The sequence below is a fragment of the Gallinula chloropus genome (genome assembly GCF_964237585.1).
Source record: "Gallinula chloropus genome assembly, chromosome: 10".
NCBI classification, from domain to species: Eukaryota; Metazoa; Chordata; class Aves; order Gruiformes; family Rallidae; genus Gallinula; species Gallinula chloropus.
Window position 1 is genome coordinate 19959456 of NC_140095.1, and position 27886 is coordinate 19987341.

Below are 27886 nucleotides of genomic sequence, written 5' to 3' on the forward strand. Positions count from 1 at the left end.
ACTTCAGCAAAAGCTGGTGTAGTGCACAGTGGAATGACAGTACATCTCCACAAACATTAGGTAGAACTTTGCCACAGCCCAACTGTGCGAGAGGCACAGAAGCCAGACCTCTGCTCCATCAGGTGCAGAGCCACAGCTGACACTGGAGGACTGATGTCCAGCAGCTCTGATGGCCATTACTACTCCCCTTCATCACACAGAAGTGTGTCAAATTGCCAGGCAAGGCCCCTCTGCTCCTTGTCCATCATGCTGCCCTTGGCAAAAGCATAAGCCTGCGGTGACTGGCTCGTTCCCCCTTTCCCAAACCTCAGACCTGCCACCCAACCCTGTGGATGCAGCCATGGTAGCTCCTCATTCAGCACCAGTCTGAGCCAAGCAGGAAGGCCTGTGCCCCTAGGAAGAGCCAGTGAATGAGATGGGTGGGCAGACAGCAGGGCCACACTTATGCTCCAAGGGAAGGCAGAGAGGTCCCCAGACTCCTGTCCCCACTCCCTTCCTCACTATCAGACCTCCAAAACACCCCATTCTCCCCCCAGGCTCCCCTAACCCCTCCTCCTGTAACAGACCATTCAGATTCTGAACTGAAGGTAATCAAAAGCAGTGTTAGGTATAATTGCATTAAATCCATCCACTAAGGGCCTGACCAGCCAGTCACCACCCCCTGCCAGGCAAACCTTCAGCAACACATCTGCCCAGCTGCAGTTTGTCTTCACTTCACAACATCCTGATCAAATTCCAGCTCAGCACAAACATGTTCTGTCCCAGTATTTCTATGCATCCACTGAGAACAACTTCACACTTGCCTCCCCAAAGCCAACCATGTGACCTCTCCTTGGGTATCTACCAAACCTAACTCAGGGAGAAACAGACTGACTACCTTTGAAATACTTACAATCACTTAAGGATATATAAAGGACCAAGACATCTTCAGGTGACAAACAGATGACCTTAGCATAGGGTGAACAGCTAGATCTTTTGCTGCCATGGGAAGCCCCAGCCAGCTGTCTCTGTGATCACTGGAATAACCAGCAGCTCCTGTTGGCCATAAGCTTCCTTCCCCAGGGGTTATTCCAGCAGCAGACAGCTCCCAGTTGAGAGCACTGCAGAGGAAAAGCTAAGGCTATATGAAGCATTTCTGGAGTCTGCTGGGGAGGCTCTGGCAGTTCTCTGACTGGCAAACAAGGTCCTGCAGTCCTGTTACTTCACCTTCACAGCCTTAGTTACCTCCGGTTGTGCTTCCCTGGGACTGGACATGGCACAAGAGCTTTAGGTATTTACTCTTTGCACTGTCATTCAGTGATTAAGGGAATTAAGCTATTAAGGAAACTCCAGTTATAACACACATCTGGTTTTGTGGTGAGAGCCACTCAGAAAGAAGTGTCCTGGTTTCCACAAGCCTTGCACACTGGTACATCAGCTGAGAGGGGGATGGGAATGCTGAAAATCCCTATCCTCAGCACATCTTTCAATCGCCTCCTTCCCTTTCAGCCTGAATGCTCAACCACCCGCCCCATCCCAGCCCAGCAGTCGGGGTCTGAAGCATCTGCTCAAACACCTAACATCAGTGCAGGGACAAGGCAACTCAAAGCAAAGCTCTCCAGGCTGCCCTGCAGCTGGGCAGCTAAAGCCACCACGGGAAGATGAAGGGAAGAACAGTGGCACAGGCCATATGCTTGTGGCCATACAGGTGCAGCCTGTTGCCTGCAACATGGTTTGACCACGGAGATGGAAATAACCCTTCAGCAGAGCACTGCAAGAGCAGGGAGCACACTTCTACCCACTGCAAATACACACAGGTGGGTGTGCTTCACCTGCTGTGCTTTATAGCAGGAGGACTGTAACTTCCCAATAAAACCATGCCAATTCCTCCAAGGACAACAGGAGCTTATTAAAATCCCAGGGTGGTATCAGGAGACACAAAGCACAGAGTATACCCTCCCTGAGCCAAGCTGGAGTCTCACACAAAATACAGAACAACTGCACCCCAGTCACTCCTGCAGCTGGAGCCTGACCAGAGCACTGGCCCAGCTGCTTCAGGTTTGGTGTCATCCGCTCTATGTTCCTTTCCAACCCAAAAGCCAAGCTCAATGCATCTTACAGAGGACAAGCAATGCAACGCCTACAGCCTTCCCAACATCTAACCTCCCAGAAGAGCTGAAGAGGGGAAACAACATCAATATTTTAAAGAGCACTTGGAAATACAGGTGATCCTCATTATTTTAGCGTCACCTGTCATTAGTCAACTACTTCTCAATCAGTTTGAGAAGATCAAGGTGTAATGGTTGGAGAAAAACTTCTGTCCAGTTCATGCCCTTAATGACTTACCTACAGGACTAGTCGAAACCCGCTGGGAAGGTGGCCTGAAACCAGGAGCCTTGGAGTTGTCAGGATGCACATTTTCCACATGTCCAAGCACAGAGTTATTCAAAAAGGTAGACTGAACAGTGAAAGATGGGTCAGCTGCTGCTCGGGTAGAGAGTGGACAGTCTCCCCATCCTTGGTTAGCTGGCACCTGGTTGCTATCAAAAAGACTACTAAAGTGATTGAAGAGAGTTGCTGGCCCAAAAGTAGGAGGCAACGATTTGTTTGCTGGGTTAATGTGCATCTGAGAACCGTTCATAATGTTCATGGCTGACGAAAGCTGCACTGCAGCAGGTGGACCTTGAGATGGTGTTAAAGGAACTTGGTTAGTAACAAAAATAGATTGAGGATCTTGATGGAGATTTGCATTTGGTACCACTGAATAGAAAGAACCTCTGGACTGCATCCTGTGAGTAGCTCGAGGTGCTGGTACAGCTACTTGAGGTAAGTTACTGTTGTCCTGATTATCTGCAACAACTGACCTGGGTGACGCTAAGTTTAAGGGAGCAGTTTCTGAGCTAGATGAGAAAGGCATTGCCATGGAAGGGCTGATCTCCGACATGCTGGTTGGCAGTACTTCATCCTGGACGCTGAGCGGCGCGGGGCTGCTCGACGGGTGCGTTTCACTGACTCCTGAGCTGCTGCTGGCTGGCACGCTGCAGCTGCCGGCGCCCGCAGCCGGCACACACACGCTGGCCGGGGGCTGCTCTGGCGTCGGCACCTTCTCCTTGGGTGCAGCGCCAGCCGAGAAGGAGTCCGCTTTGAGCGCGGGGTGCTGCGCCTGCGGGGCGCTGGGTGGCAGGAACGCTGTGGGGACCTGCCCATTGTTTGGGGGGGCAGGGGAAGCCGAGGGCAGAGTGCTGCAGGTGCTAGTCACAGTGGAGATGGCGGTGGCTGCAGCACTCGTCTTGGGAACGCAAGCAAACAGCTGCTTCCTGACAGCAGAGGGAGTCCGGTTACTGGTTACACACAGCGGCTGGGTGGAAGCAGCTACAGAAGAGACAGTAATGGGACAGTTAGAAGTAGCTAATCCAGGAGACTCTGTCTGCAAAATATTTCCATTCTGACTACCTACACGACTCGAACTATTATGCTTTGGAGAGCTGTTTGTGCTGCCAGGGTTAACTGGTCTCACTGGGAATGGTCCCCAAGTGTTCGGTGAAGGTGAAAACGTTCCTCCGAATTGGGCCATAGGTAAGCGAGGGTGTCGGATCTGTTGCATAGTTTGGGCAGCCAGCAAGGCAAAGTGAGGGTGAGAGTAAGCTAGAGGGAGAGACACCGGGAACGACGAGCGGACGTTGGCCGGGACGTTCTTGTTGAGCTTGTTGGCAGGCTGGAAGGTGGAGAGTGTTGACGACTGCGACGTGACGAGGGGCGGCGCTCCCAGGGGAAAGGAGTTCTTGTTTGACGCCGTCGCAGTGCTGACTCCGGATGAGAAGTTTGCATGGATCGATTTGGTACTTGAAGCAGGTGTTCTTATGTGAGTCTTAGGAATCAAGTCTTCCAGTTCCTTGGCAGGATCTTGGATAAGGGCGTTGATGAGCTGCACAGCGTATCGCGTGGACTCTGTACCGCCCCTAGATCAAACACAGGCAGATTTATCTCTTGCAAAAGGAAGCCTTGCTCTGTGTAACATCCCACAGCCCCAGTTTTATATCCATCTGCAAGTCTATTGCATGCTTACTCCAGTGAGTTATTTCTGCACTTTTGCACCCCTTAAGGAGTATCTCTGAGGCAGCAGACCTGCAGACCTTCAGCGTATCCCAGCAGTGGGAATAAATGAACTATTCCAGTACCAAGAGGCTAAACATGTCCTGTCCAGCTTCTTAATAAATGACACAGTGGATTAACTCAAGACTTTAATTTCTAGATACTGTACCTTATAGTGATCATTCTCTCTCCATTCTTATCTTTTTGTTTATCAACATCAATATGGGCACCGGTGACATCTTGAATGGCTGTGATGTTGCACCCACCTCTTCCCATTATTCTAGACACGACAGAAGCTGGGACAGATAATTTCTTTGACCTATATCACAAAAATTACAAGTCTGTGAAACGCACTAACACTTTAAAAATGCATTAAAACCCCCTTGCTGTCTGACAGGTGGCTGAAGCAATGTTCTTAAATTTCAGGGCAGCAAGTGCTTTTCTGCTGATATTTTCTTCACCCTTTTGGAGCATCTCAAACTCCCCCACTCAAATTACTCATCATCCTCAGTACCTGATGAGGGTTCTCCAGAAGCTTTTATTCCACTGTTGTAACACAGATGTATGTGCCTCACACTGCTTCAGAAACACTTTTGGATTTTAGCTTGTGTACCTTCAAAGTGAGACAGATCCTTAGCTTATCAACCTAAATTCGCAGAAGTAGAGCTGCCTCAAATATTGCAGCCTGTGGCTTAGCTACCTGGGTCACTTGCAGCAAGGGGAACACGGTGGTTCAGTGTTTTCCCAGCAATCAGCTCTGTAATACCACTTACATTCACAAGCCTTTTAGCATTCACCCCTCTCAGACCTCAAGATCTGGAAGTGTGCTGACACCACAACAGTGCTGGAGAGCAGACAGTTAAAGCAAGGGCCTGTGAAGGACCTGCTGGAAGCAAGGCATCCTGTTTTCAGGAGCAGGCTCACCATCAGGCCATGACACTGTCACCCATCTGTTCAGCACAGTCAGGCAATTTAGGATTTTCTGAATCCACATGGTATTGGTGGGTCAGTGCAGGCACACAGTACTGGGCAGGCTTTGAACATGAGCTATGCTTGCATCCAGACTCCAGCCAAGGTATCTCTGGGCCACTGCTGTCCCCAGACTTTAGAGACTGGACCTCTCAAGCCCATACGCTGCTTTCAAGCTTGCCAGTGGTGTGCAGTAACTCAACACTGGACAGTTAAAGGGGATTCAAAGGGGCTTCAGAAACCACTGTGATCACAGAGCAGGTGCCTCCAAACACCATACAGATCACCACCACCCACAGCAAAGGCTGCCAGCATCACCTAGCTATTCCAGCCTTGGAAATTTTTAAGTAACTCGAGCCTCAGGAAATTCTCTCTCCCTTAACAGGACTCAAAGGAAGCCCATCCTGTTTGAAACGTGTCTAAATACAGGGAAATGTCCTCAAGCATCACTTCAGATTGCCAAATTGTTTTTTACCCCTACCCCACCCTCCCAGGAACACATGCTACAACCCCTCCCCATCTCCAGAAACCAGGTCCTTGGAGCATGCATCCATCTCTCATTCCTCAGGCTTTTCTTCCCTCCACCTGAAGGCTCCTCTCTCAAGCTAGACATCCCAGTCACTCTTTCCCCAAACCAGAGCTTCCATCGTCACCTAGCTTCCAAGATACACCCACAGAACTCACAGAATGCCTAACTGTACCTTGATCTGCTTCCAGTTCAGCCCACTAGGAATCCCACCCCATCCCTGGAGCCATTCCCCTCCAGTGCTCAGGGCCCTTCCCACCCATCACCCACTGCCCTTTCCCTCCCTACCAGCCAAGCTCAGTGGTTTTTACCTTGAGAAGTGCCCCAGACAGTACCTTTTCGCTCCAGAACAGCAGCGCCCTCCTCTCTGCAGCTGAAATTGCTCAATTGGTGTTGGCTGCAGAGTGTTGCTAGGGGGAGGGTCTTTCAAAACTCTGCCTACTTGCCTGTCAAGGGCAGAAGGGATGTTTTCATTGGTTATGTCTTTGACAGGCTTCACTTCTAGCCAGGGGGTTACTCACAGGGAGAGGGGAGGAGAAGAATTCTGCATATATGCATCTACAAATCATGAAAAAGCTCTTTGGCAGGACACATGCTTTGGTCAGGGCACAGCAAACACCAGTGGACACAGTCTATGACACAAGGCCTGATTCCTAAGGGATGAGGTTGGGTTTTGGATGCTACCTCCAGGAGCCTGCCACCTCCAGCAGAAGAGCAGAGAATACCCAACCAAGCAGGTGAGTTGAACATGTGAGACTCAAGAGACCCAAGAGGAGAGATGAAGCAGCTCTAGGGTCAGTGGCAGGGTCTGTGCAGCCCTGGAGAAGGCTGCTGTCTGTTTAATGGCTTTGTGCCTGCACGACTCAGCACGTGGCAGGCAGCCTGCAACCACACACTTAGCAAGGCCACGTCACAGTGAAGAGCCCCACTGACCAACACACCAAAAGCAGAGGGTTTGAACCCTTCAACTTTCAGATTAAGCTGCCTTTAAGAACAGTCTGTAGCCTCCACTAATCTGAATACATCAAATCCCCCAGATAATCCTGTTCTTGGCACACAGCTCAAACTCCTCTCATATGAGCCTATCTGGTCACCACCCCTGCAGAATACAAGGCAAGGGGGCTCCACAGCTGTACCCAAAGCACGGCACAGGGGTGTGCATGCTGTGCTCCCTTTTGATAAGGGAAAAACAAAACCAGGAGAACCAGGTGGCTGTTTCCAGTTCCAAGCAGTGGACATCCCAAAAGGTACAGAAAAAACACTGGGCTGTTAACAGCCATGTAACAAAACCAGGCACATTTCTGAAGGGAAAGTCTGTGCAGGTCCAGCACTCCCTGTCAGGGGACAGAACCTTCCATGGGATCAGCACAAAGCACAAGGAATTTCAGCCTTGAAGAGATCATCCACCTGTCCTCTACTAACATCCATCCTGCCTTTGGTTCATGTGCAAACCATCATCTGCTATGGGGACTTCTGACTGCCCTCTGCTCCCTTCCCCTTTTGTTTTACCCCCCCATCCTTTACTCACTGGTGACAGTTGAAGTGCCAAGCATCACCTTGTGCCAAACAAAAGGTTCAAGTTATGTTAATGTCATGTTACTGAGGAGTTACTACAAACCCTGTCTGCAATCTGTTTCCACAGCACTGCCAGACTAAGGAGCAGTAGAGTTTTTAAATAAATTAATTATACAATGAAACAAACTGTTGCTGGACGTTCTATATTTGAGAACAATTTACAAGCTAAAAAGCTCACAGGTAATTTCTTAAAACACAGAATTAAAGTCTTTACCTTCTAACCACTTCTTTCCAGCCTTCTTCCCTCTTCTGGCCTCTTTTTGGACTAGTCAGATTGAGTTTTACATTTGGAGAGGTCAGAGGCAGGGAAACGGACTTGTAAGTAGTTGACAAAGAGTTTGAGTGACCTTCACCATCAAGCCTGGGAACAGAAACACACTGATTACAAACTGCAGAGTAAGAGGACAGCATTACAGTACACACTTCTGCAGTTTAAAACTGTTTTCACTCTTATTTTCTACCTGGAACAACTGTTGAGTGACTTCATAGGGTGTGTTTTACCTTTCAGACCACAACACCATCCATCCAAGAAGTGGAGAGCCAGACCGAATGAGGTTATACCAGAAGCACTAAGGACATCAGATGAAAGCAGTTTATAACATGCAGGACACAGCCACTTGGGCACCTCCTGGCTCAGGTGCTTGGGCTGTGTTCTCTTTTCTGAGTAGCTTTTTAAGAGGAGGTGCTTTGACAATAACGATGCTTTCTTATGAAGTTCTTGAAAGTGTCTGTTCTTCAGCTCTTCTTGTTACAGATTCCCTGAAAAACGCTCCCACTCCTCACACCCCATTTCATGGGTAACTGAGGCACATGGTTTTGAGCATATTTATGTATTTAAGTCCCAGTGACATCAACGTAGAAGCAGGTATTCCAGTCTCACTACCTGCAGCCATACAGCTGCAGCAATAGTCCAGCAACACGAACCACACAGTTTGGGGGACAAAGAGAGAGAACAGGCAGTCTCCTGCCAGGCTCACTGATCTGAGCAGCACTAGGAGCTCACATATTCCTCTGCAGCACTGAAACACAGCCACAAGACACTGAAACACTAACTTGTGTGATTCAACTCAGCAAACTACAGCAGAGCTGGGAGAGGGGCAGAGGACTTGCGGCTGTCCCACCAGGCATCGCTCCTATCACATGCACTTCACATTCCTCATGTCGTTCTGCAGTCAGACTGTTCCACCTCCAGCAGAGACCCATCCCTGTAAAGCCAGCCAGGCAGCCCAACTCCATGGAAAGCAACACTCAGACAATACACCTTTTAGAAAGGCAGCATGAGCTCTTTATGTACGATATAGTGCTCTGATAATGCCCCTGCCCAAGGCATGGGAAAGTTCTGGGGAGAACTTCACTTGTCCTCAGGTAACAGTAAGGTTGAGGCAAAGAGAACAAGAAAAGAACGAAGCCCATGGTGGGATATCCATTCCAGAGCAGACTTGAAAAGCTTTTCTCTGCTTTGGCTGGAATATCTAGGTATGTTTTCAGAAAAGCATCACTGTGAAGCCTGAGTTTCAGTTTCAATTACAGCAGCCTTGTCATCAGCATGTTGATGACTGAAGAGAAGAAGAATTCAGGAAGAGGAAATCTAGAATTGGTGTTCAAAGTCTGCCAAGTGTGAGAGTGAAGGAGCACCTGGGTGAGGTAAGAAAATGTACTAGCCCCATTTTGTTATTTACATCCTGCCTTGTTTCTTCAGCACACTAACAGGAGCACTGCTACCAGCAAACTGCAAGTCCATAGTTAGTGAATCCCACTGTAGTGAGCTTCAACAATCCCAAGGCTTTGGTAGACCTTGGACAAATGGTCCAAGGCAAAACCATTTTATGTCCATAAAACAGAAGAGAAAAATTCCATTTACTAACATTCCTATGAGTAAACCCAAAACACCCCGCCCAGCTACACGGGCTAAAACTCCACTCACTCCATACCCAACTTTCATCTTGGGGGGGTCGGGGAGAAATACAAAAAAAAGAAGAAAGTAAGTCCTGACTCTCTTCCTACTCAGCCAAGTGCCTCAGGCAGGCTGGAACAGCAGCCTGCTGCCCTCTTGCGAGCCCACAATATTTACACTCTTGCTGAAGCTGGGTTCCCAGCCAGCCAGGGGTCTTCCATATGAATACCCTACCCCCTCTCTCCTCCCTCAGTGAAGACAGAGAAAACTGCAGAGGATCAGACTCTAAAAAAATAAGCAAAGCCTACAGACTCAGGTGGGATCTAAGCTTTGTGAGTCAGACCAATGACCTACCCAGAAACTGAGGTTATAAATGTCAGTAGCTCATTCTCTGGCAACAGAACGATCTCTTCCAGACCACCCCTGTGGCCCCTGTACACTCACTGTTCCTTTGACTCACCTCTGGCCAGACAAAGTCAAATCAAACTGGCCATCAACCTGGCAGGTGAACTGCTCTGCATCATCAACTTCTTCCCTCCTTAAAACAAAGAGATTGCAAGTCAAATGAGGTTATCATGATACCATTATACAATAAAACAGTAATGAAACCACTTCTGTAAATAGGTTCTAAGCAAAGTTGGCCCTTCCTTTTTAATGGCCAGCACACTGACTTTAAAATCTATTCTAGAAGGTTGACAGTGCCACATGGACACTTGAAATAGCACAGAGAGAAAACGGGCTAGTTTGCTAAAGTAATATTAGAAGTCAGGCAGCTATGCAAAAAGAGACAAAGAAAACCTTCTCTTTACCACTCTGAAGAGGCTGCATTCCATAAACCTGGGGGTGTTTAACAGGTAGACAAAAAAGCAAGCTCAGACTCTCAACACTTCGGGAACCTTCTCACTAGTGTGAACTTTAAACCCTAACAAACGTATGGCAGCACAGGGAGCCCTCAGTGACACAGCGTGAAGGGACAGGGCAGCCTCACCTCATGGGTGCTTTGGAGGCTGCGGGGCTGGCCTTCTCCTCCTGGGCAGGGATGAGCAGCGAGGCGTAGCGGCGCTCCGAGGAGTTGGTGTCCATGGTGAAGTTGAGCTCCTGGCTCTTCCCCCCGCTGCTGCTCTCGCTGTTGCAGTCTGTGCTGTCCAGGTTATCCGAGTCGCTGTTCCCGCTGGCGCCGCCGCCCCGCGGCTCCCCGGTGATCTTATTCTTATCTGCTTTCTGCTGGGCTAGGGATATGTGCTGGTCTGGCAGGATGATCTGCATGTTCTGAGGAGTCTCTTTCGTTTTGTTCTTCTTGTTCTTCCTGTTGGTGCTGGGGGTGGTCACCACATTGGCTCTCTTCTTCCCAAAGGCATTTGTGAAAGTGGTTGAAGTCGCAGAAATCCCAATTGTAGTTGTAGTAGTTGCACTGGGAGGCTCGATAGGAACTTCTTGCTCCACTGAAAGAAAAACAGTTAATATTCAATCAAACCCCACAAAATCTAGAATTTAATGACCTGCCTGAAGACACTGGAGCTGAAGTTATGCTCCTTGCTGAACTGTCAGAACATTTGCTCCACGTTCAGCTGGAAAGTCTCCAAGAGTGGAAGACCTCTGGGATGAAAGGAGGAGAAAGGGGAAAAAACAACCCAACAATCAACACAAAAAAGCCACCCTCCTAAAAAAAATAGGAGGAGGAAGGTGAACAAAGGAGCTTTGCCAGGAACTCTGCAGAGGAAAGAACCAGGGCAGAAACTATGCAACAACGTCAGGGTACCAAAGAAGCCCACTTTTAAACAGATTCCCTTTCCTAGATGATTAAAAAGAAACATCCCCATAACTACATTGTTCATAGAAATGCTTGTTCTTTACCTTCATCATCATTTTCTTCTTCATCGTCATCTTCTTGCAGCTCCAGAGTTTCTTTAGGCTTGTTTTCTTCATCTTCTTCTTGCTTTCTTTTTTGTTCCTCTTTCTTCTTCTTTCTCTTTTCCTTTCTTTTCTCTCTTTTAGCTGCAAGAGCTTGTTTTCTGCTCTCCTCTCTTGACTATGTAGAAGAAAAGGTTCCACATTTAAACATTTTCACATAGACTAAATTAAACTTATAATTCAGATCTTCCCTAGAAATCTGGAGGGAGGCAGAAAGGAGAGACCATGATGAACTAGAATGACTTGGTCACACACTGAATCATTATGCAGAAACCAGGGAGACCTTATGGAGCAACAGGACCAGTTGGTCCCAAAACTCTAAGCAAAGACAAACAACCAGAAGAGATGATCTAAAAAGTACAGTTTCACTGGCAAACCAGCAAAGTCTTTCATGTCAGTCCATTCTCGAGAAACATTTAAAAACCTCATGACTATTTTTGCAGCAATGTTCATATCTTTGATTCAAAAAGATGTCCTGGAGTATTTTACAGGACAAAAGCCTGCTATCATTTTAACCTCTGTTTAATGTATGCAACCATTCAGGTCAGATGCTGTCCTTTGGCTCTGCACAGCACTTAGCAGGTGTTTAACAACTCAGTGGCCTCTAAAGTTTAATAAAGCAATGTGAAAAGTTCACAAATGGCAAGAGTTCTTTAAGCAAGCACACTAATGAGTGCCTAGGCAGTGCCTGCATTGCTCTAGGACACTTCCCAGCATCCTCAGTGAGGCAAAAGTTGGTTTCCCCACTGTCTGCTCATCTCCCCACAGCTCACCGGGCAGCCTGGAGGCTCTTGCTGGGGCACTAAGAGTCCATAGAAACACCTCCAGGCTGTGCTACACAACAGATAACATACTGTGGGCCAGGCAATCAAGACTGAAGGCCTCCCTTATCCTAGCATCGTCTGAGCTGAAGTTATGAGAGAGAGCTACTACCTAATGTAACTGTGGCCAAGGCCCAGCTTCCTGAAGAAGGACAACCGAGTAGCTGAAGCCTAAATTGATGCTAATTTGCCACCCTCAGGATATGCTTCACTTTGTGTGTATTAGAGAAAGGACAGCATGTAGAGTCCCAGCACAAAGAACCACTGCCCTGAGAAGCACCAGCAGGAAACAGCAGCCCCTGGATTAACACACAGGTCAAACAGTTAACACCACACAACAGCAGCTCTCTACTCACTTTCTCCAGGTCGAGCTCCTTCAGCAATATAGTTGCATTCTTATTTGCTTCTGCAGCTTGCTGGTCTTTAGCTTTCACAATTGTCTCCACACACTGGTGACACTTTTTCAGCAGGTCCTGGAATGCAAACTTGTCTTACTACTTCAGTAATGAACTAAAATTGGAAAGTGAGGCTTGCTCTACAGACCTGAGATCCCTTCTCCTAGATCCATAGACATACAAACAGAACAGGACTCTAAACACCCTTGGGGTTTTGTGGTTCTGTATTAAGGAGACATACACAAGCTTCCAAATCAAATGTGCATGAACAAACCTGTGTATTTTTTGAGTACTTCAGAATGTCTCCCTGACACTCTTGCTGCAGGGAAGGGCCAGGCTCTCCCTGCAGCAGCAGCAGCTCACCTTGTCAGTTATGGTGGCGATGTAGCGCATGCACTCGATGTCCGAAGGGAACTGGTTCACTTCCTTCACCAGGAACTGAACTACCTTCACATGACCCTGGAACAGCAAAGAAAATTCTCATCTCCTGCATACAACTGCAAAATTTGTCATCAAAACACACGTTTGACACCTCTTATTCCAATGCAAGAGACTAAACAATAATTGCTGGGAAGCTGCTGTCTGGGCAGAAAGTCAGTTTGTTCGGTGCTAACAGCATGTCTGTTGTTGGTCTATGTCATGGTGGCAAAGACAAGCTCTCCCCAAGTCACTTTTATTTTAAAACCTAGGGCCACATGAGTCCTGAGGGCAGAGGATGCTGCTCAGACCCTCTCAGACCTCACCTGCCAACCTGATGCACTGAGACCACAGAGGTAACTGTGGTTGGTCAATTAAAAGACAAGTCTGACCAGGTAACTGAGCCACCACATTATCCTGGCAAACACATTCCTCCAATGCTGGCTGCAGCCACTGCTGGGGTAACACTACAGAGCCACACAGGAACTGCCCAGCTGGTGTCTCTGATGTTATTTGAAAGCTACAGAGACAGCAATGGCATGCTCAGCATCACTGTTTGTCAAAAAAGCTGTGTTTTGGTATTTGGTATGCCATTAAAGGCAAAACAGCTAGAGTTAATCAATTCCCCTCCTGTAGCTATGTCCCTCGCACTCAAAACCATAACTGATGAAGCCACCACAAAGCGATGTTCCTCCTGCCAAGAAAAGGCAGTGACAAAAGAGCTGACTAACAAAACACACCCCAAAAAGCGTCCTGCTCAACAACAAATTAGGAACAGAACAGGAGAGGCACAAAGGAATCAGGACAGCTTATTACAGACTGCTGCTCAGCTCAGTTCAAAAGCAGGACTGAAACTAGCAGTATAACCTGCAGCAATGCAGTGGGGGAACTACGGCAATCACAAGGCAGTGAAGCTTCACACAGTGAAATCTACTGGCCAGCATACCACTGGAATCCATACAGTCAACACTGTTTACAGAAACAAGTTTATTGCCTCTCAACAATGAGATCTGTGTGAAGTAACAGAGGGTGACTAAAGCAACTTAGCAAAGCCCTGACTCTGTTGTGTAACGTTTGGTTCTTCCCAAACTCAGCATTCAGATGGAAGACCAAATCAGAAACTGTTCACAAACTGAACTTGGTCTCCTACCTTGCGGAAGGCTGACATGAGGGGTGTGATCTTCCGGTTGTCCGCAGCATCCACGTCTGCTCCCGCCTGCACCAGCAGCTGAACCACGTCGTAGTGGCCACCGTTGGCTGCCAGCCACAGCGGCGTGTTCCCCTTCTTGTTCCGCACGTCAATGTGTGCTCCTCTGGAGTATCACCACGTGCAACAAGACAGGAGGAACACTGCAGTCAGACCATGACAGACCAGACTACAGTGTATGTGGCTGTCTATGTGTATTTGGGGGTTGGACCCGATGATCTCTCCGAGGTCCCTTCCAACCCCTACAATTCTGTGATTTGCTGAAGTGTGGTGGCTGGAGAAATTTGGCCCCTGAAATCTGCTGTTTCAGCTGCAGCACAGGGGTTACTGAAACCCTCCCTGCAGAAAGCAGTACCTGCCTGATGTAGCTACTGCACCTCAGGCCCTTTCATTGTCATTAACTTGGTGCCTACCCATAAGGCAAAGCAAACCCCTCAGATTCTAGCAGCACACAGGGTTATGCTTGAAGAAATCAAGAGCTCCTCCCAGGCTCTGGCCCCCAAGAGCCAGTGGGGAAACGTTCCTGCAGCAATTGCTGGATTAATATTCAGCCAACAGAACTGCTAAGCCAGAAACTGCCTCCTTGCCTGTGGTCCCAACTGCCTGCTTAGCTTAATTAACACTGGAGTAGCAGGATATCCCAGGATAACACTGGAGAGCAGGGGACAGATACAACACCCTGCTCCCAAAGACTGCCATTCCCTTTGCCCTCAGAGCTACAAGGCAATCAGAACAAGGGCCCCCTTCTCCCAGAGGAACATAGCTACAGAGCAACCACTAATGAGAGGAAATAACCCACCGGTTAATCAGGAGCTCACAGAACTTGTAGTGACCCTTATCTGCTGCAATTGTTAAAGCTGTATCTCTTGAGGAAGGCACAGGTGGAGCATTAACATCTGCTCCTTTATCAAGGAGAACCCTTCCAACCTCTGCGTATCCTCCTGAAGCTGCTTCCATCAGGGGTGTGAGACCAGTCTGTAAAGAGAGTAAGTTACCACAGTGTGAAGTCTGTGCTCTGGGGAAGACATAAGTGATTTCTATACAGATTTTTATTTATTTATTTAGCTGCTTGTGTTTAGTTTAGGAGACTAACTTCAAGCAGTCTCTCAAAAAACCCAAATACCCCTTGACTTTGATTCATACAAACCCGGGCCAACTGCTGACTAACAGCCACCAGATACCTGTCTCAGCAGCAAAACCAGATTTAACAAGAGGATCACTAAACCAGACCTTAGGGCAAATCCAAGTGAGGACACAAGTGTTTCTATGAGAGAAGTCAAACTGGATTTCCACCTTCTCTCCAGCCTCCCTTATCGCTGAGACTGATCTGGGCTGGGCTTCACTGCCAAGCCTGACTGTTAAATAAACTCACCCCAGCTGCTACCATGCCTGACTGACCGTTTAAGAGCTGGCTTTTATCCACATCCCTTTTTCTCCAGCCACAGTCATTCCAGAAGCAGGCAGTGTAGACAGACACAGCAATTATTCAGCAGCCTTAGGAGTTACCAAAGATTCCTTTGTGCTGGGGAAATTGGTCTGGCTGTCTACAAGCTTTAAGAGTTTGCACTTTGGCAGGAGACACAAAGCTGTCCCACAGTACCAAAGGATGGGGGTCTGTGGAGCGTTTTGGTGGGAGAGAAAGTCACAGTGCTGAGGCTGAAGGTTCTACAGCAGCATAAATCTTTACAGAGTGTGACTGCACAGCTTCTGCTGCAGACAAGAGATCTGGTCTGTATGAGAACCACCATAAGCAAAACTATTCTCTCCCTGCCTAGACTTCACTGGTATGTAAAAACATGCCTATCTGTGCTGTCAATGAGCATCACCACATCAAGCTTAAACCTGAGAAGTTTCTCAGTATTACAGAACTCAGGTTAACTTAAGTTTCCTGGTGAATTTGGAAGGACCAGCCAGCCTTTCCCTAACACACAGAATTCAGTGATGCTTTAAAAAAAAAGAAAACCAAAGGCCAAACTGATGACATGTTCTGCAATGAGTCATGAGATTTAACCAGCAATCTGAGCCCAGAGAGGCTCAAGGTAACAGGAAAACGTGAGGAAACTTGACAGCTCAGAGAAAGCCCTGTTGAAGTGAAGTCGTACAGCATGGTGATCCCCAGCTCACCTTGGCCCTGTGCTCGACGTTGGCCTTCCTGTCCAAAAGCAGACTGACCACCTCTGCTCGGCCCTGGAAACAGGCCAGGGTGAGGGCTGTGTTCCGGTTGGTCTCGATTTGGGCATTAATATCAGAGCCCATGTCAAGCAGCAGCTTCACGGCAGGTACGTGGCCATTCATAGCAGCCAGCATCAGGGGAGAAATGCCCAGTTTGCTCCCAGTCCTACAGGGAAAGGAACAAGCTCAGGTCCCAAAGCCAGGGGAATGAATGCTCTGGGAAGTGTAAGCATGTTTAAGAGAGACAAAATGTTTTATTATAAGCCAGAAAAGAACAGGTGGCATATACAAGCTGACATTGACCTAAAACACAACATTTTTAATTGATCAGAAGCCAGAGTAACCACATGCACCAGACAACTGTGATGTGTAAACAAGTAAAATCCAGATACAAAACCCAAAGCTGCTTTGGATTCCTTCAGAACAATCCTGCGTCTGGCACAGCTGCAGTTACAGCCTTCTCTGGTGATAGAGTATCTGTAAGCTTTCTTAAAATTAGCAAAGACAACATTTAAGAGACACAGCTGTGGTGATTTGTTTCTCTTACTGAAAAAGAGATCTTCAAACACACAGAACTGCCCTGAATGCTTTGGCTGCTTCCTTTATCTAGTTCTGTTGGAAGCAGTTAAGACTTCTACAGCTGAGAGGGATGGTAGAGGGAAAGGGAAGGAATAGGTTTACAAACTATAGTCATCCCTTAGAAGGAAGGTCTGATATCAGTGAAGTCTGTGACAGTTAAAGGCAATTTAAAAGCACCAGATAACAGGAACATAAAGGATATGACATCAGTGTAGAAAGGCTGCAAGGAGGTTTGAAAGCACCCAAGATCCCAAGCTCTGCCTCAGGACACAGCCAGCTGCACAGTGTGCCACAGTGCCCATCATCTCGTGTCCGTGGCACCTTACCTTGAATTAATTTCTGCCCCAGCATTGAGAAGAATCTTGATGATGTTAACGTAGCCACCAGATGCAGCAAGGCTTAACGGTGTGTAATCAGACACATTCCTGTGCTCTTTATTTGCTCCCCGGGCCAACAGCAAATCAACCACCTGAAAAGACAGCATGCATGTCAAGAGACATACTGTGGCCTCCACAGGAGGAGAGAACATTCAAATTTCCTAGTATGCCACTGGCAATAGATACAATATGACAGGAAAAGCTCTATTGTCTTTTGCTTTACTTTTACATACACACTGTACAGACTTAGCAACTGCTGAATGCATCAGCTCATCTGTGTGGGCTGTAGCAATGCCACATTTGTCTTCCAGAAGGATTATTTTACCTAATCAGAAATTCAAGGCTTTAAAGTGAAGCTCTTTCTATGAGCCTTAAGTTTGCAAACAAGTGATCTACCCCACTCCCATAGCATCTCGTGCTGTCTGAGCATCTCTTTCAGCACACCCCCAACTGTAATTCAAATGAACCTTAAGCCAAGTGTGACCATTGGTATTATACAGCCCTGTCAGCAAAGCACATGGGGAAATCAGATGGGCTGTAGTGGAACAAGCAAGGGGAAGAACTTCTCTCTTCTATCAGAAGCTGCTTCAGAGAAATAAAGCGGGGGCAGGGAATTAAAACATTACTGCACTTCAGTGGGACTCATTTTACTACTACCACAGGCTAGGTGGCATTCAATGAGACAAAAAGGCTGCCTCAGAAGTCACTACGCCAGAAAGGTAAGAGATTTGGGCACAAGGAGGGGGGAAATGAGGAACAGAAGACCTAAGCAGTTCAGTAAGTAATGCTATCACAGCATTAGCACTACCTCACCTATCTCTGCTGCTGTTTCTGAGCAGCACTTTCACTGTTGGAAGATCTGCAGTTCTCAAGTCAAAGTGGAAACTTTCCCATTTGGGCCAACTGCTTTAATCCTTAACAAGATCCAAACCTTACTACTCCCAAATCCGGCACAGAGCCCTTTGCCATCTCTATGCCATCTCCATGCCATCTCCTGAACTGGTATACCCATGGCTAAAGCAGGAAGAATTCAACACATCTTATTTGGGGGGGTAGGGTGTGCGGGGCAGGAAGTAAAGGTAGCAAGCTGAGAGGAAACTGGGGCATCTTTGGGAGACTGGCACTACGCACGCTGCACTGCATCTGCACATAGCAGCCTGTGTACTGCCACTGCAGCCATGTCCTGCTAGCACAAAGCTCTAGTGTCTGCTGCAGAGAGCAGGCAGGACACAGGAGCGCAGTGTTCAGTGATCAGAGATTTCCTGAAACACCTTCACCTCCCTCCAAAGAGCACTTGTCTTGCAAGGAGATACTGACAGAAGAACAACCACAAGTTGTAACAACCATTAGCTAACAAAGCAAGGGAGAAAAGAATAAATTCCCTTTCCTCTTGCATGAGGACAGAGACTTAAATAAGCTACACTCAGAATGCCAGGAAAAGGGTGATTTATTAAACCATCAACAAAAGGCACTGTACAAAGTCTGTCTACAAAACCCAAGTGGAACCCATTGAGGACAAGTATGTCCCTACCTCCTGGCGCCCACCAGAGCACGCCAACGACAGTGGAGTGTCCTTCGTGCGCTCAGACTGGGCTTCTATATCCCCACCTTTGTCTAGAAGAATTTCCACCACACCAACATGTCCTGCAGTCGCAGCCAGGATCAGTGGCGTGAAACCTAGTGACAAGAGACCGTGTTAGGAGCAACCTTGAGAGTCTCAGAAGCGTTACTAAGAGCAGAAAGGCATGATCTGTGATCAGACATGTCCTCCTCAGCCTGGGGGTGTCCTGGTATAGGCTGCAATTTCAGACTCTCTCTCCTAGCTCTCTTCTGACTCTGTCCAGGCAAGTACCATTAAAGCCTCTTCAAAAGAGCTCTAAACAGTACTTGCATTGATCAGTTTGATTAAATCCCAACCAACTCATCTCTTTAGAGAAATCATGGCTTTCCACCCCATTCCTCTAATGAAAACATGAACACATCCACACTGTGCATACTGCCCCTTCCCCATGGTCAGTGTGAGTTCCCAGGAGAGAGGCTCAGTAGTTTTGTTCCCTCAGCTCTTAACTTGAGATTCTGCTGAACTCTCTTACTGGGAACAATAAGACACACAACCTGACAACCAGGCCCCATTAGTTCTGTCAACCAAGAATTTGATATTTGCCCCCACTAGCTGCTCTGTCTAGTATGCTGAGGCCTTTTGTAGAGTGGGAATCGTAAGAACAAAAGCACTTCATGTTTTGCAAATCTGCTTCAGCTGCCATTCAGATACAGTCACTTCCCAAAATCCAGACCAAGGCATGCAGTGTCTGGCTTCCACGGCAAGGACTGACACATCAAGCACCACAGTGTGATTCTACAGTTTTTGCAAGCTTTTTCTGAAGCAAAGAAGCCCAATTCCCAATTTGTGGTTTCAAGCTGCAGCTCACAGTCAAACTGCTGTACTGTTTCAGCTTACCCTTCTTGTCTCTGTGTTCAATATTGGCACCACGTGCTATCAGCACAGACACGAGCTCTTCGTGCCCTCCCGCACACGCGAGCGTCAGCGCAGTGTCGTGATTGCTTTCAGTCTTCGTGGATGGGGAGAGAAAGAAGCAGATACTCACAAATCAAAACTCCTTGTAAAGCTTGAACATTTTAAAGACAGTACTAGATTATTTTTTTTCCTTACAGAAGTTACCAGAGGGTAAATTACTCAAACCCAAGGGCTGTTACTCACATGTGCATCGATGTCGACTGAAGGATACATGGGGAGCATGGACTGTGAGGGCACATTGCTCGGTGCCTGGGAACAAGGCTCAGGCGTGGGGGATTCCGTAGTGTGCGAGGAGCTGGTGGAGCCACTGGGTACTCTGCTGTTCACAGCTGAAAAGTAAGACTGAGTCAGTAATCCACTCTTCAGACTGCCACACTTGAGCCCTGTAAAGCTGCAGCGGTCTAGCATCAAACCAGTAACGAGGTGCGTAAGTTCAGTGTTCCTAAAACCAAATGAGCTAGGATCTTGCACAAACAGCCTTCAGGCAGTCAAACAGCACGAGTGTCCCCTCCAAACTGTGTCACATTAGAGAAGAATGTACATTAGTCTGTATGCATTACAAGTATAAATGATGAAGATTATTAGTTCTGCTTCTCACTGTACTCTTCACTGTTAGGTGTCCATCGTATGCTCAGTCTAAGCAGGCAAACGATTTATCACTAAACACCAACCTGATGTTGAGTAATGCAAGCTTACTCTGGAGCTCAAGCATTCTTCACGTGAAGGTTAGTGCACACCTCATTCCCAGAGAAGGTTTGCAAAACAATGACTGACAGCAACCTTACACCATTAATCAGGTCTGAGTTAAAACAACCCAGGAAGGGTGGAAGAGAAGCAGACAGGAGGGGGCAGGCAACAACAATAGGAAAGCATAAAACTCTGCTCCCTACAGTTCCTTCTGATTGATCCCCAGTTGGTACAGGATTTAATCCTGAAGGTCTAGGGCAGCTCAGGGACATAAGCAATGCAACTTTATCTTCTTTTTTAAAATAATAACAATTTCTAAATAACTGTAATTGAGACTCTAGATTTTATTCAAGGAGTTTGAAACAAATCCTTACCAGAAGGAGCAGAGAAATACCCAACCTGCCCATGCACATCAGAGGGCCAGGACCTGCGCCTCTAACCAGTGAGGAGCCCAGAGGAGCCCAGCTGAACCCCAGGCACAGCTGGGCTCCCTCAGCAGGGAGGTTTAACCAGCCCAGGCACCAGCTACCAGCACGCTTTAGCCACAGGAAGCTGTTGTAACAGAGCAGCTGGACTGGACAGGTACTGTTGGACTGCCAAACTCCTGCACTGTGCAGCCCTGATGGGTGGAACACCTGCTTAGCTTTAATTATTCCAACATACGAGGTGTTCTGTAGTATCCCTGGATGAAGCACCCCATGGAAAACATTACCAACTGCAGGTGTGAAGCAAACAGCAGCCCTTTGCTTTTGTCCAAGTATTGGGAGCTTCAAGGTAAGACACAGGATGAACTCCAACCTGCACACAGCTTAGAGAACGCTTTGCAAGCCTTTCTCAGCTCAGTTTCCCCGATTCCACTGACAAGTCCCATAGCAGGAGTTACTGGCAGGAAAGCAGGCCAGGCAGAGGAGCCTTAAAAAAACCCCTCAGCATAACCACCAGTGCCACTGATTCAGCCTTTCAGGCTGCACAGGTATGAAAGGGAACAGGCTGGAGCAAGCTTAGCTGGGTCACATCAGCTGGAAAGGTAAGGAGGGGGTTTCTCAGGGAAATTCTGGGAGGTGACAGGTTCCAATCCTATCCCTTAAGTAACCCATTCCCCTTGGCATGCAGGCAAAACCCAGCACTGAACCCTGACTAGCACATTTCAGCAACAAAGGATTGTATCTGAATTTGGAGTAGACTTGTGCTTCACCTTACACCCTTCAGGAGCAAACCAGGTTTGTATTAAGTTTCAGATCTAAGAGCTCCCAGGCTTCCCCTGCTCACTGCAGGCTGCCAATCCCAGCAGCAGATGAGGATTGGCACAGCTGTTTTCTTGCTCAGTGCACTGAAAGGCAAGGTGCTGGTTGGTATTCTAAAGAGCATTCCTTCCAAAACACACCAAATCACCCTCTTAAGGGCTTACACAGGAAATCAAAAGGTCCTTCCTCATGACAGACAATGCTATCAGATCTTGCAACCACAAGCACAGGCTGTGCATGCAGAGCAGGGGTGACAGCAGGGCTCCACCTCAGCCACTCGAAGGGTCCTTATCATCATACACTCAGTGCTGCTGTTCCACACATCCTCTGCATTTCACAACCATGACTGAAATGGCCAAGTATTTCTTGTACACTTCAGATCTTCATCATGTGCTTGAACCACGTGAGTATGCACTAAACACTTACATGCACAGTAACAAGGATGGTAAACATGAGATAGAAGACCAAAGGCAGTAGAAATTCATATAAACCCTGTACTGATACCCCAAAATCTTGTGTAAAATAAAATCTGACAGCACACAGTCCTACAACATCCCCTGATTGATCATCCCCTTTATTACTGAGTTTACAAAGTGTAAATGCAACCGGTTTCCTTAGAGTGGCTAGCAAGCAGCTCCAGTGGAGCATCCACATAATTCTGGCTCTGTGGCACCAAGCATACTTGAGAGCTTCTACCTCCAGTTCCATGGGGCTGACTTAGCTCAGCCCAGGTTAACCACAGAGACTCTTAAGATGACCTTGCAACAACAGTTCCAACATCCTTTTGCATACATTTGTATGAAACTGGAGTTCATTTCAGGATTACCAACCTCAATCACGAGAGGTGGGACAACTACTCCTCCCATGAGCCTCATTCAAGGTTGTCCTGGGCAAGGACACAATGGGAGAGCCACCTCCCTGCTTCTGGTCCTGCTACCAGGAAGAGCCCAGCGCTGCCCATATGGATGGCTTCATGGTCTGACAGGGCTCCAGGGAAGCTACAGGTATCTTGCTGGTCTTTAGCAGGTCCTTCTCAAAGCTCCAGAAGCTCATGAGGAGAGCTCAGCAGTGGAGAGCAGCCATGGGGAAAGGCTAGCTGGAGTGCTTAAAACCAACCATGGGGGACAATGAACTTCATCTCTACACCATGCCACAGGATTTTAATGAATTAGAAAAATGTGCAGCTTTCATCCTCTGAGAAGACAAGGAGGAAACTTTCCAACATTCAGATTGCTTCTTCCTGAATGGGTGTTTTGTCTTTCCACCAGGAAGGGTACCAAGAAACACACTGATAGCCAGGCATTAGTTAAAAAACCAAATAAAAATCAATGTTCACAATGTGTACTTTGAATCTTTACAAAATACCTGTTTTGTGATGTAGAGTTTTCGTTGTTTCTATAGATTTCAATCTTCATAAGACTTGTAGTTAAAAAAGTATTCTATTGGTGACAAAATTCAGGCATGCCACGTTTTAAAAAGGGTTTGCAACTTTGCACAGGACTTCCTTTGAATCAGTATGAACCTGAAGATAGCTCTCCAAAGATATGGATGATTCTTTTCCAAAGTTATGAAAAAGTATCACGGGAAACAAAAGTAAAACAAAAGGAAGATAAAAATACAAAGTTCTTGCCCAATATGACTCTTGAGGCATTGGCAGAACCCCGAGGAAGCAGCTCTGGATAAGACTGCAGCTGTGGTCTGAAACTGTGTCTCCCTAATTGTTGCCATGCTGTGAGCATGGATGTTTAAGAACACTGGACTTGGATTTCAACTCCTTTTTCCTCAAAAGATCTGGGATTTTCAGGACAGAGATAACAATCCTTTTCCATGACCGAGCATCTTCCAGCATGTCCATGCAGCTTCTCAGTTCCCAAGTTACTGAGAGGAGGCTTCTGCATGTTGGTACCCACATCTCTTTTTGCAAGTCACCGTTTCTCACTCCAGATTTTCCCAGGAACCAGGTTTACTCCAAATAACATTCCTAAACACAGTATCTCAGATGTCACCTTTCAAATCATTAGTTTAAAATATCACAATTTTGTGTAAACCCAACCACAGCCAGAACTGTAATGACATTTCTCAAAACACGCCTGGAATTCCAGTAGACACAGGGGAACTTGCAGGAGAAGAGTCAGACAGAGACAGAGGCTACCTCCTGACTAGAAACACCAGCCAAGTAGATCATCAGGAACAGAAATACTCCAGCTATAGACAAAACCCAGCAATGAAGGATATTCCTCATCCCAAATACCCTAAACCAGCAACAGCCTCAGTGCAGATGCTGCCAAGTCTCCTACAGTGAATGCTCAATGGGAACTGAACTGAAACTCTTCACTAAGCAAAACACGATGCTTCAAGAAACCAAATGTGTAGTGAGGAATGGAAGTTGGATCCAAAATGACCTCTTCTATTGGAATATGCTATCCAAAATCATTTACTGCTTTCCTGCTCCAGACTGCACAACATACCCAGCTCTTCCGTAAACACAATCAGAGTTCTGACTGTAACGACAAGTCACACCCTCAAAGATTCAATCAGCTTCAAGACTTTCACTTCAGCATATCTACATAAGCTCCACTACAACCAAAATGCTCTGGAATGGAAAGAGCAGCTTTGGTTTTAGGTTTTACCCAACTTCCTGAAGGTTACCCAGTTAGTGCTCCATAGCTTTGCGACAAAGGGGTCTCAGGAACACATCTACTAGTGACTGACTGCCAGCCAGCCTTCCAGCACCCTCCCCTTGACATCACCCATCTCAACACCCAGAGCTGACAAATGATGCCATCAGACTGGCAAGACAAAGACTCTACTTGTGCACGTTGTCACAAAGAGTGGTAGCCAGCAAGCTGATGATTCAGGGCTTTGCAGAAACACAAGCTGTCCCTCACAACTAGTCTCAGCAGAGACTGAAAGTTGCCACCAGTGAGGGCAACAGCAAACAGTACTTCAGTGGAGAGTAGAAACCCTGATTTCACATTTCTGTTCTCCTGAAGGAGATCTGACAAACTGAAACACTCTGCAGGAGCACAAGGGTTCATACACACACCTTCTAAACCAAGAGCCACTCAGCACACCAGCGCAGCTCCACAGGCATGGAGCTCACAGGAGACACCTCAGCAGCAGTCCCCAGAGAAAGCACCTCTGCCCACACATCAGGCACCAGCCCCTTCATTTTACCCGGCATCTGTAGCACACAGGTACAAAAAATTGGTTCTCAGACCAGTTTCTATTGCTCCAAACTGGTTTACTATGTTAAGGACTAATGGGAGTTTGTGGGGAAAGGTGGGGTGCTGTTAAACACGGGGCACTGGTATGTGCACAGGCAGGGGTACACTCTGCTCTGACATGTACCCCAGCCTGAGCTACAGCAGCTTGGAGTTTACAAGGGGGTCAACCTGTTACATCCCTTGGATTTTAAAGGAGGCAAAAGAGCTAATTCTCTTCCAATACATTTTTAGAGGGAGGGAAGCAAAACGTAGGCATTCAGATAAAGCAGCATCAACAGGCTTTTGTAGCAGCCTCTGGAATTGGACAACTCAAGTTGCCTTGAGTTCCATGTCTGTAAACATGGTTCCTGACAGCTATAGGAGAGCCTGCTCCTTGGGTGGCTTTTTTATATTTCTTGGCAAAAAATACCTGTAATCCCCATTCCACGAAGTGAACCAACACATCCAAGAGGTTTAAAATGATTTTTAAGCTAAAAGTTTTTCTGGTTGCTTGCAATCTTTTCTCAAGTGACACAGTTGTCTTAGCAGTTGCTCACTTTGTGTGCACTGACCATTCTGGATGCAACATGCAGCTGCTAAACAGGGAAGGGTTTGCACTGCTACCTGGTCTTGCTCTAGGTACGTTAGAGCTGTCAGCAACAGGAACTGTTCTGAGGATTACTCCTCTTGTCCATCCTGTTAACCATTCACATTCCCATCCTTACACACTCTTGAGTGATAGAAATCAAAAATAATTCAACCCCATTGTGTCAGCTGAGCACACCACAGAGCATGGCAGAGCAGGGAGGGAGATACCCATGCCAGGAAAGGGGGGAACCAAGACCTATTCTCTGCAGCACAGGGGGGTTTGGTTGAATGACACCGTAGAGCTGAAGGGAGCTAGTACAACACACCACTCTATCCCACTACCTGCAACTTCCATGGGATGTTGCAAACTCACAGGTAGTTCTGACTTGCATGAACTCAATCCAATTCCTGCTCTAAAAGTGGACAGGGATGGCAATCAAAAGGTCCTACCACACATCTCTATAGCCCTGACATGAGCTTGAGGGCAGGGCAGTGACTGTGAGGGGCAGAGAGGTGGGAGAGACAGGAAAATAAGGGCTTAGGGACAGACATGAGGTGCAAAGACAAGCTGAGAAACACCAAGTTTAAAAAACAAACTACAGATCAAGCAGCACTGGCTAGATACCTACACAGCTCCAGCAGCACACATCACTCCTAGGCACAGCCACGAAACGAAGTCAACCAAAACCATACATCTTTCTCCACAACCCTGGGAGTGAAACTTCCATTCCTCTTTACACCATTATCAACAAATGGAAGGACTTTGGGTGTTCTTTCCATCCAAAGAACAGGACATGATTTTGCCATGTTAAATCTACCAAGCAGGTATTTCTGTATGACACCCAGGCTTTAGAGGGTGTGCTGAAAACACAAGCTGAGCAGTTGGGTGCAGATTCCAGGTTGTATTTAAGCTGTAGCAACACCTTGAGCAAGGAGGACACATCTGTCCATACAAATGGTAATAATTTGGCTTTCTCTAGAGTTGGCTGCTACACTGAAGAAAGTCACTCAGGTATAAGTGTGTATAGAAAATTCCACAGAAGATATAAAACTCACACTTCTGGGTTTCCTAACGGGCACTACTAAGGACTCATGCTAAGGCTTTATAAAGCAGCACAGAAAAAGATGAGGCCAAAGGGCTGCAACAGGTGTCCAGTACAGGAAGTTTTGCACTTTGGTAAAAAGATATTTAAAAGTCTCATGTTAGAATTGGAAGTCACTGTTAGGATTAATCAGGAACTTTGTTCTCAAGCAAGTATTCCCAAACTGGAAAACCCCAAGATGTTGGTGGTGGGAAGGAAAGAGAGGGAAACTGAACACACAAATTAATGCAAAAATAGGTATATTTCTTAACCCACCTGCTATTAGGTCATCAAGAGTGTCGGTAAGCGTCTGTGCTGGAGTGGCAACCATTAATCCGTCTGGTTCTTGAACTAAGAGCCCCTGCCCAGCAGTCTGCTGCTGCTGTCCTACATCCTGCTGATTCCCTAAAGCTTTCTGAAGTTCAAGAGACTCCGTCCCATTATAACCTAAATTACCAGAGCAAGGACACTGCGGCGCTGGCAACGGCTGGACAGGGACAAGCTCTACATGTTCAGCAGCTGCTGGAGACTGTTCTTGCTCGTCATCTTTAGACAAGATTGTGTCAACCTGAGGTAACCCTGAAAAGTTATCCTCTGGCAGACCCTTATCGACTTCCACTTCTGAGAAGACCCCAGCAAGCGGGCACTGCTGCTGCAGGGGAAGTGGTGTGTCTGTCTGACCTTTGGTCTCCAAATATTCTTTGGTAAATTGCTGTTGGCTTTTCATCTGCAACTGCCTTTCCACCTTCTGCAGCTCCTTCATTATTTTCTTCTTCTTCTGGGCTTGTTCTTCTCTGTTCTTTTTAATTTCTTCAATCTCATCTTTATTTAAATGTTCACCTTGAATTAATTCCAATGATTTAAGTTGTGCTTTTTCAATAGCACTAATTCTCTGTCCAAGTTCATTCAGCTTGCCTTCAGTCTCTTCTACTATGCATTCCAAAGGCTGGTATGGGTGAAAAGGTGGCAGTAGGTCCTTATCTGCTACCTGCAGGGAACTTGACTTCTGCTTGGATGCACCTAAGCACATGAAAAATGTTTGAAAAAATGCCATGCTGAAGATACCCAAACCTCCCCTCTCACCCACCCAAAGAGAAAAGAAAATAAAAAACACCTTTACAACTAGCACTGCACATCTGTCAAAGCACAGAAAAGTAAACCCTGAGCTCCACTAAAGACAAGAAAGGACAAAGCACATAGCTACCATTTTCAATATTGATCCTAAAATCCCTTTGAACACAGCTGGTTTACTCACAAGGAATAAAGGCATCTGTACAGTGCCTGACAATGCAGCTGGGGAGCAGAAACAGCAAGAGCAGCAAGGAAACTTAAATAACTGACAGAGGGCCCAAAGTTGTTCTGCATGCAGAACAATACAGGATTCTCTGGAGGCTAACTTCCAACAGCCAGATCACAAGCCAAAGCAGTCTGCAGTTGAGGGAAGGCTAACCTACAGCCAGAGCAGTAGCTTGAGCCAGGGTTTCTCCAAACGCTTCACCCAGAGCCTGACAGTGCAGCCTGACTCACACCGAAAGGTGCTGAAGCTTCAGCAAGCCTTTTGAAAAGCTGGGAGACAAAATTAATGGCTGGCTTGCCTGCCTCTCTCCAGGAACAAGTGAACAATTCTGC

General features: G+C 47.1%; 1 protein-coding gene across 1 annotated transcript in view; it reads right to left on the reverse strand.

Annotated features, from left to right (window-relative positions):
* Nucleotides 1–27886, reverse strand: part of LOC311195486 (ankyrin repeat and KH domain-containing protein 1-like) — a gene marked incomplete at its 5' end in the record, with an annotated part of 107659 nt that overhangs the window by 9798 nt on the left and 69975 nt on the right. Inside the window, 17 exons of the mRNA XM_084268890.1 lie at nt 2326–3938; nt 4241–4390; nt 5902–6012; nt 7356–7502; nt 9496–9573; nt 10024–10477; nt 10890–11064; nt 12124–12240; nt 12526–12621; nt 13730–13892; nt 14586–14761; nt 15911–16124; nt 16864–17006; nt 18446–18591; nt 19373–19484; nt 19634–19779; nt 26534–27277. Coding sequence (XP_084125016.1) covers nt 2326–3938; nt 4241–4390; nt 5902–6012; nt 7356–7502; nt 9496–9573; nt 10024–10477; nt 10890–11064; nt 12124–12240; nt 12526–12621; nt 13730–13892; nt 14586–14761; nt 15911–16124; nt 16864–17006; nt 18446–18591; nt 19373–19484; nt 19634–19779; nt 26534–27277 — 4785 coding nt within the window. The remainder of the gene's footprint in view (nt 1–2325; nt 3939–4240; nt 4391–5901; nt 6013–7355; nt 7503–9495; nt 9574–10023; nt 10478–10889; nt 11065–12123; nt 12241–12525; nt 12622–13729; nt 13893–14585; nt 14762–15910; nt 16125–16863; nt 17007–18445; nt 18592–19372; nt 19485–19633; nt 19780–26533; nt 27278–27886) is intronic.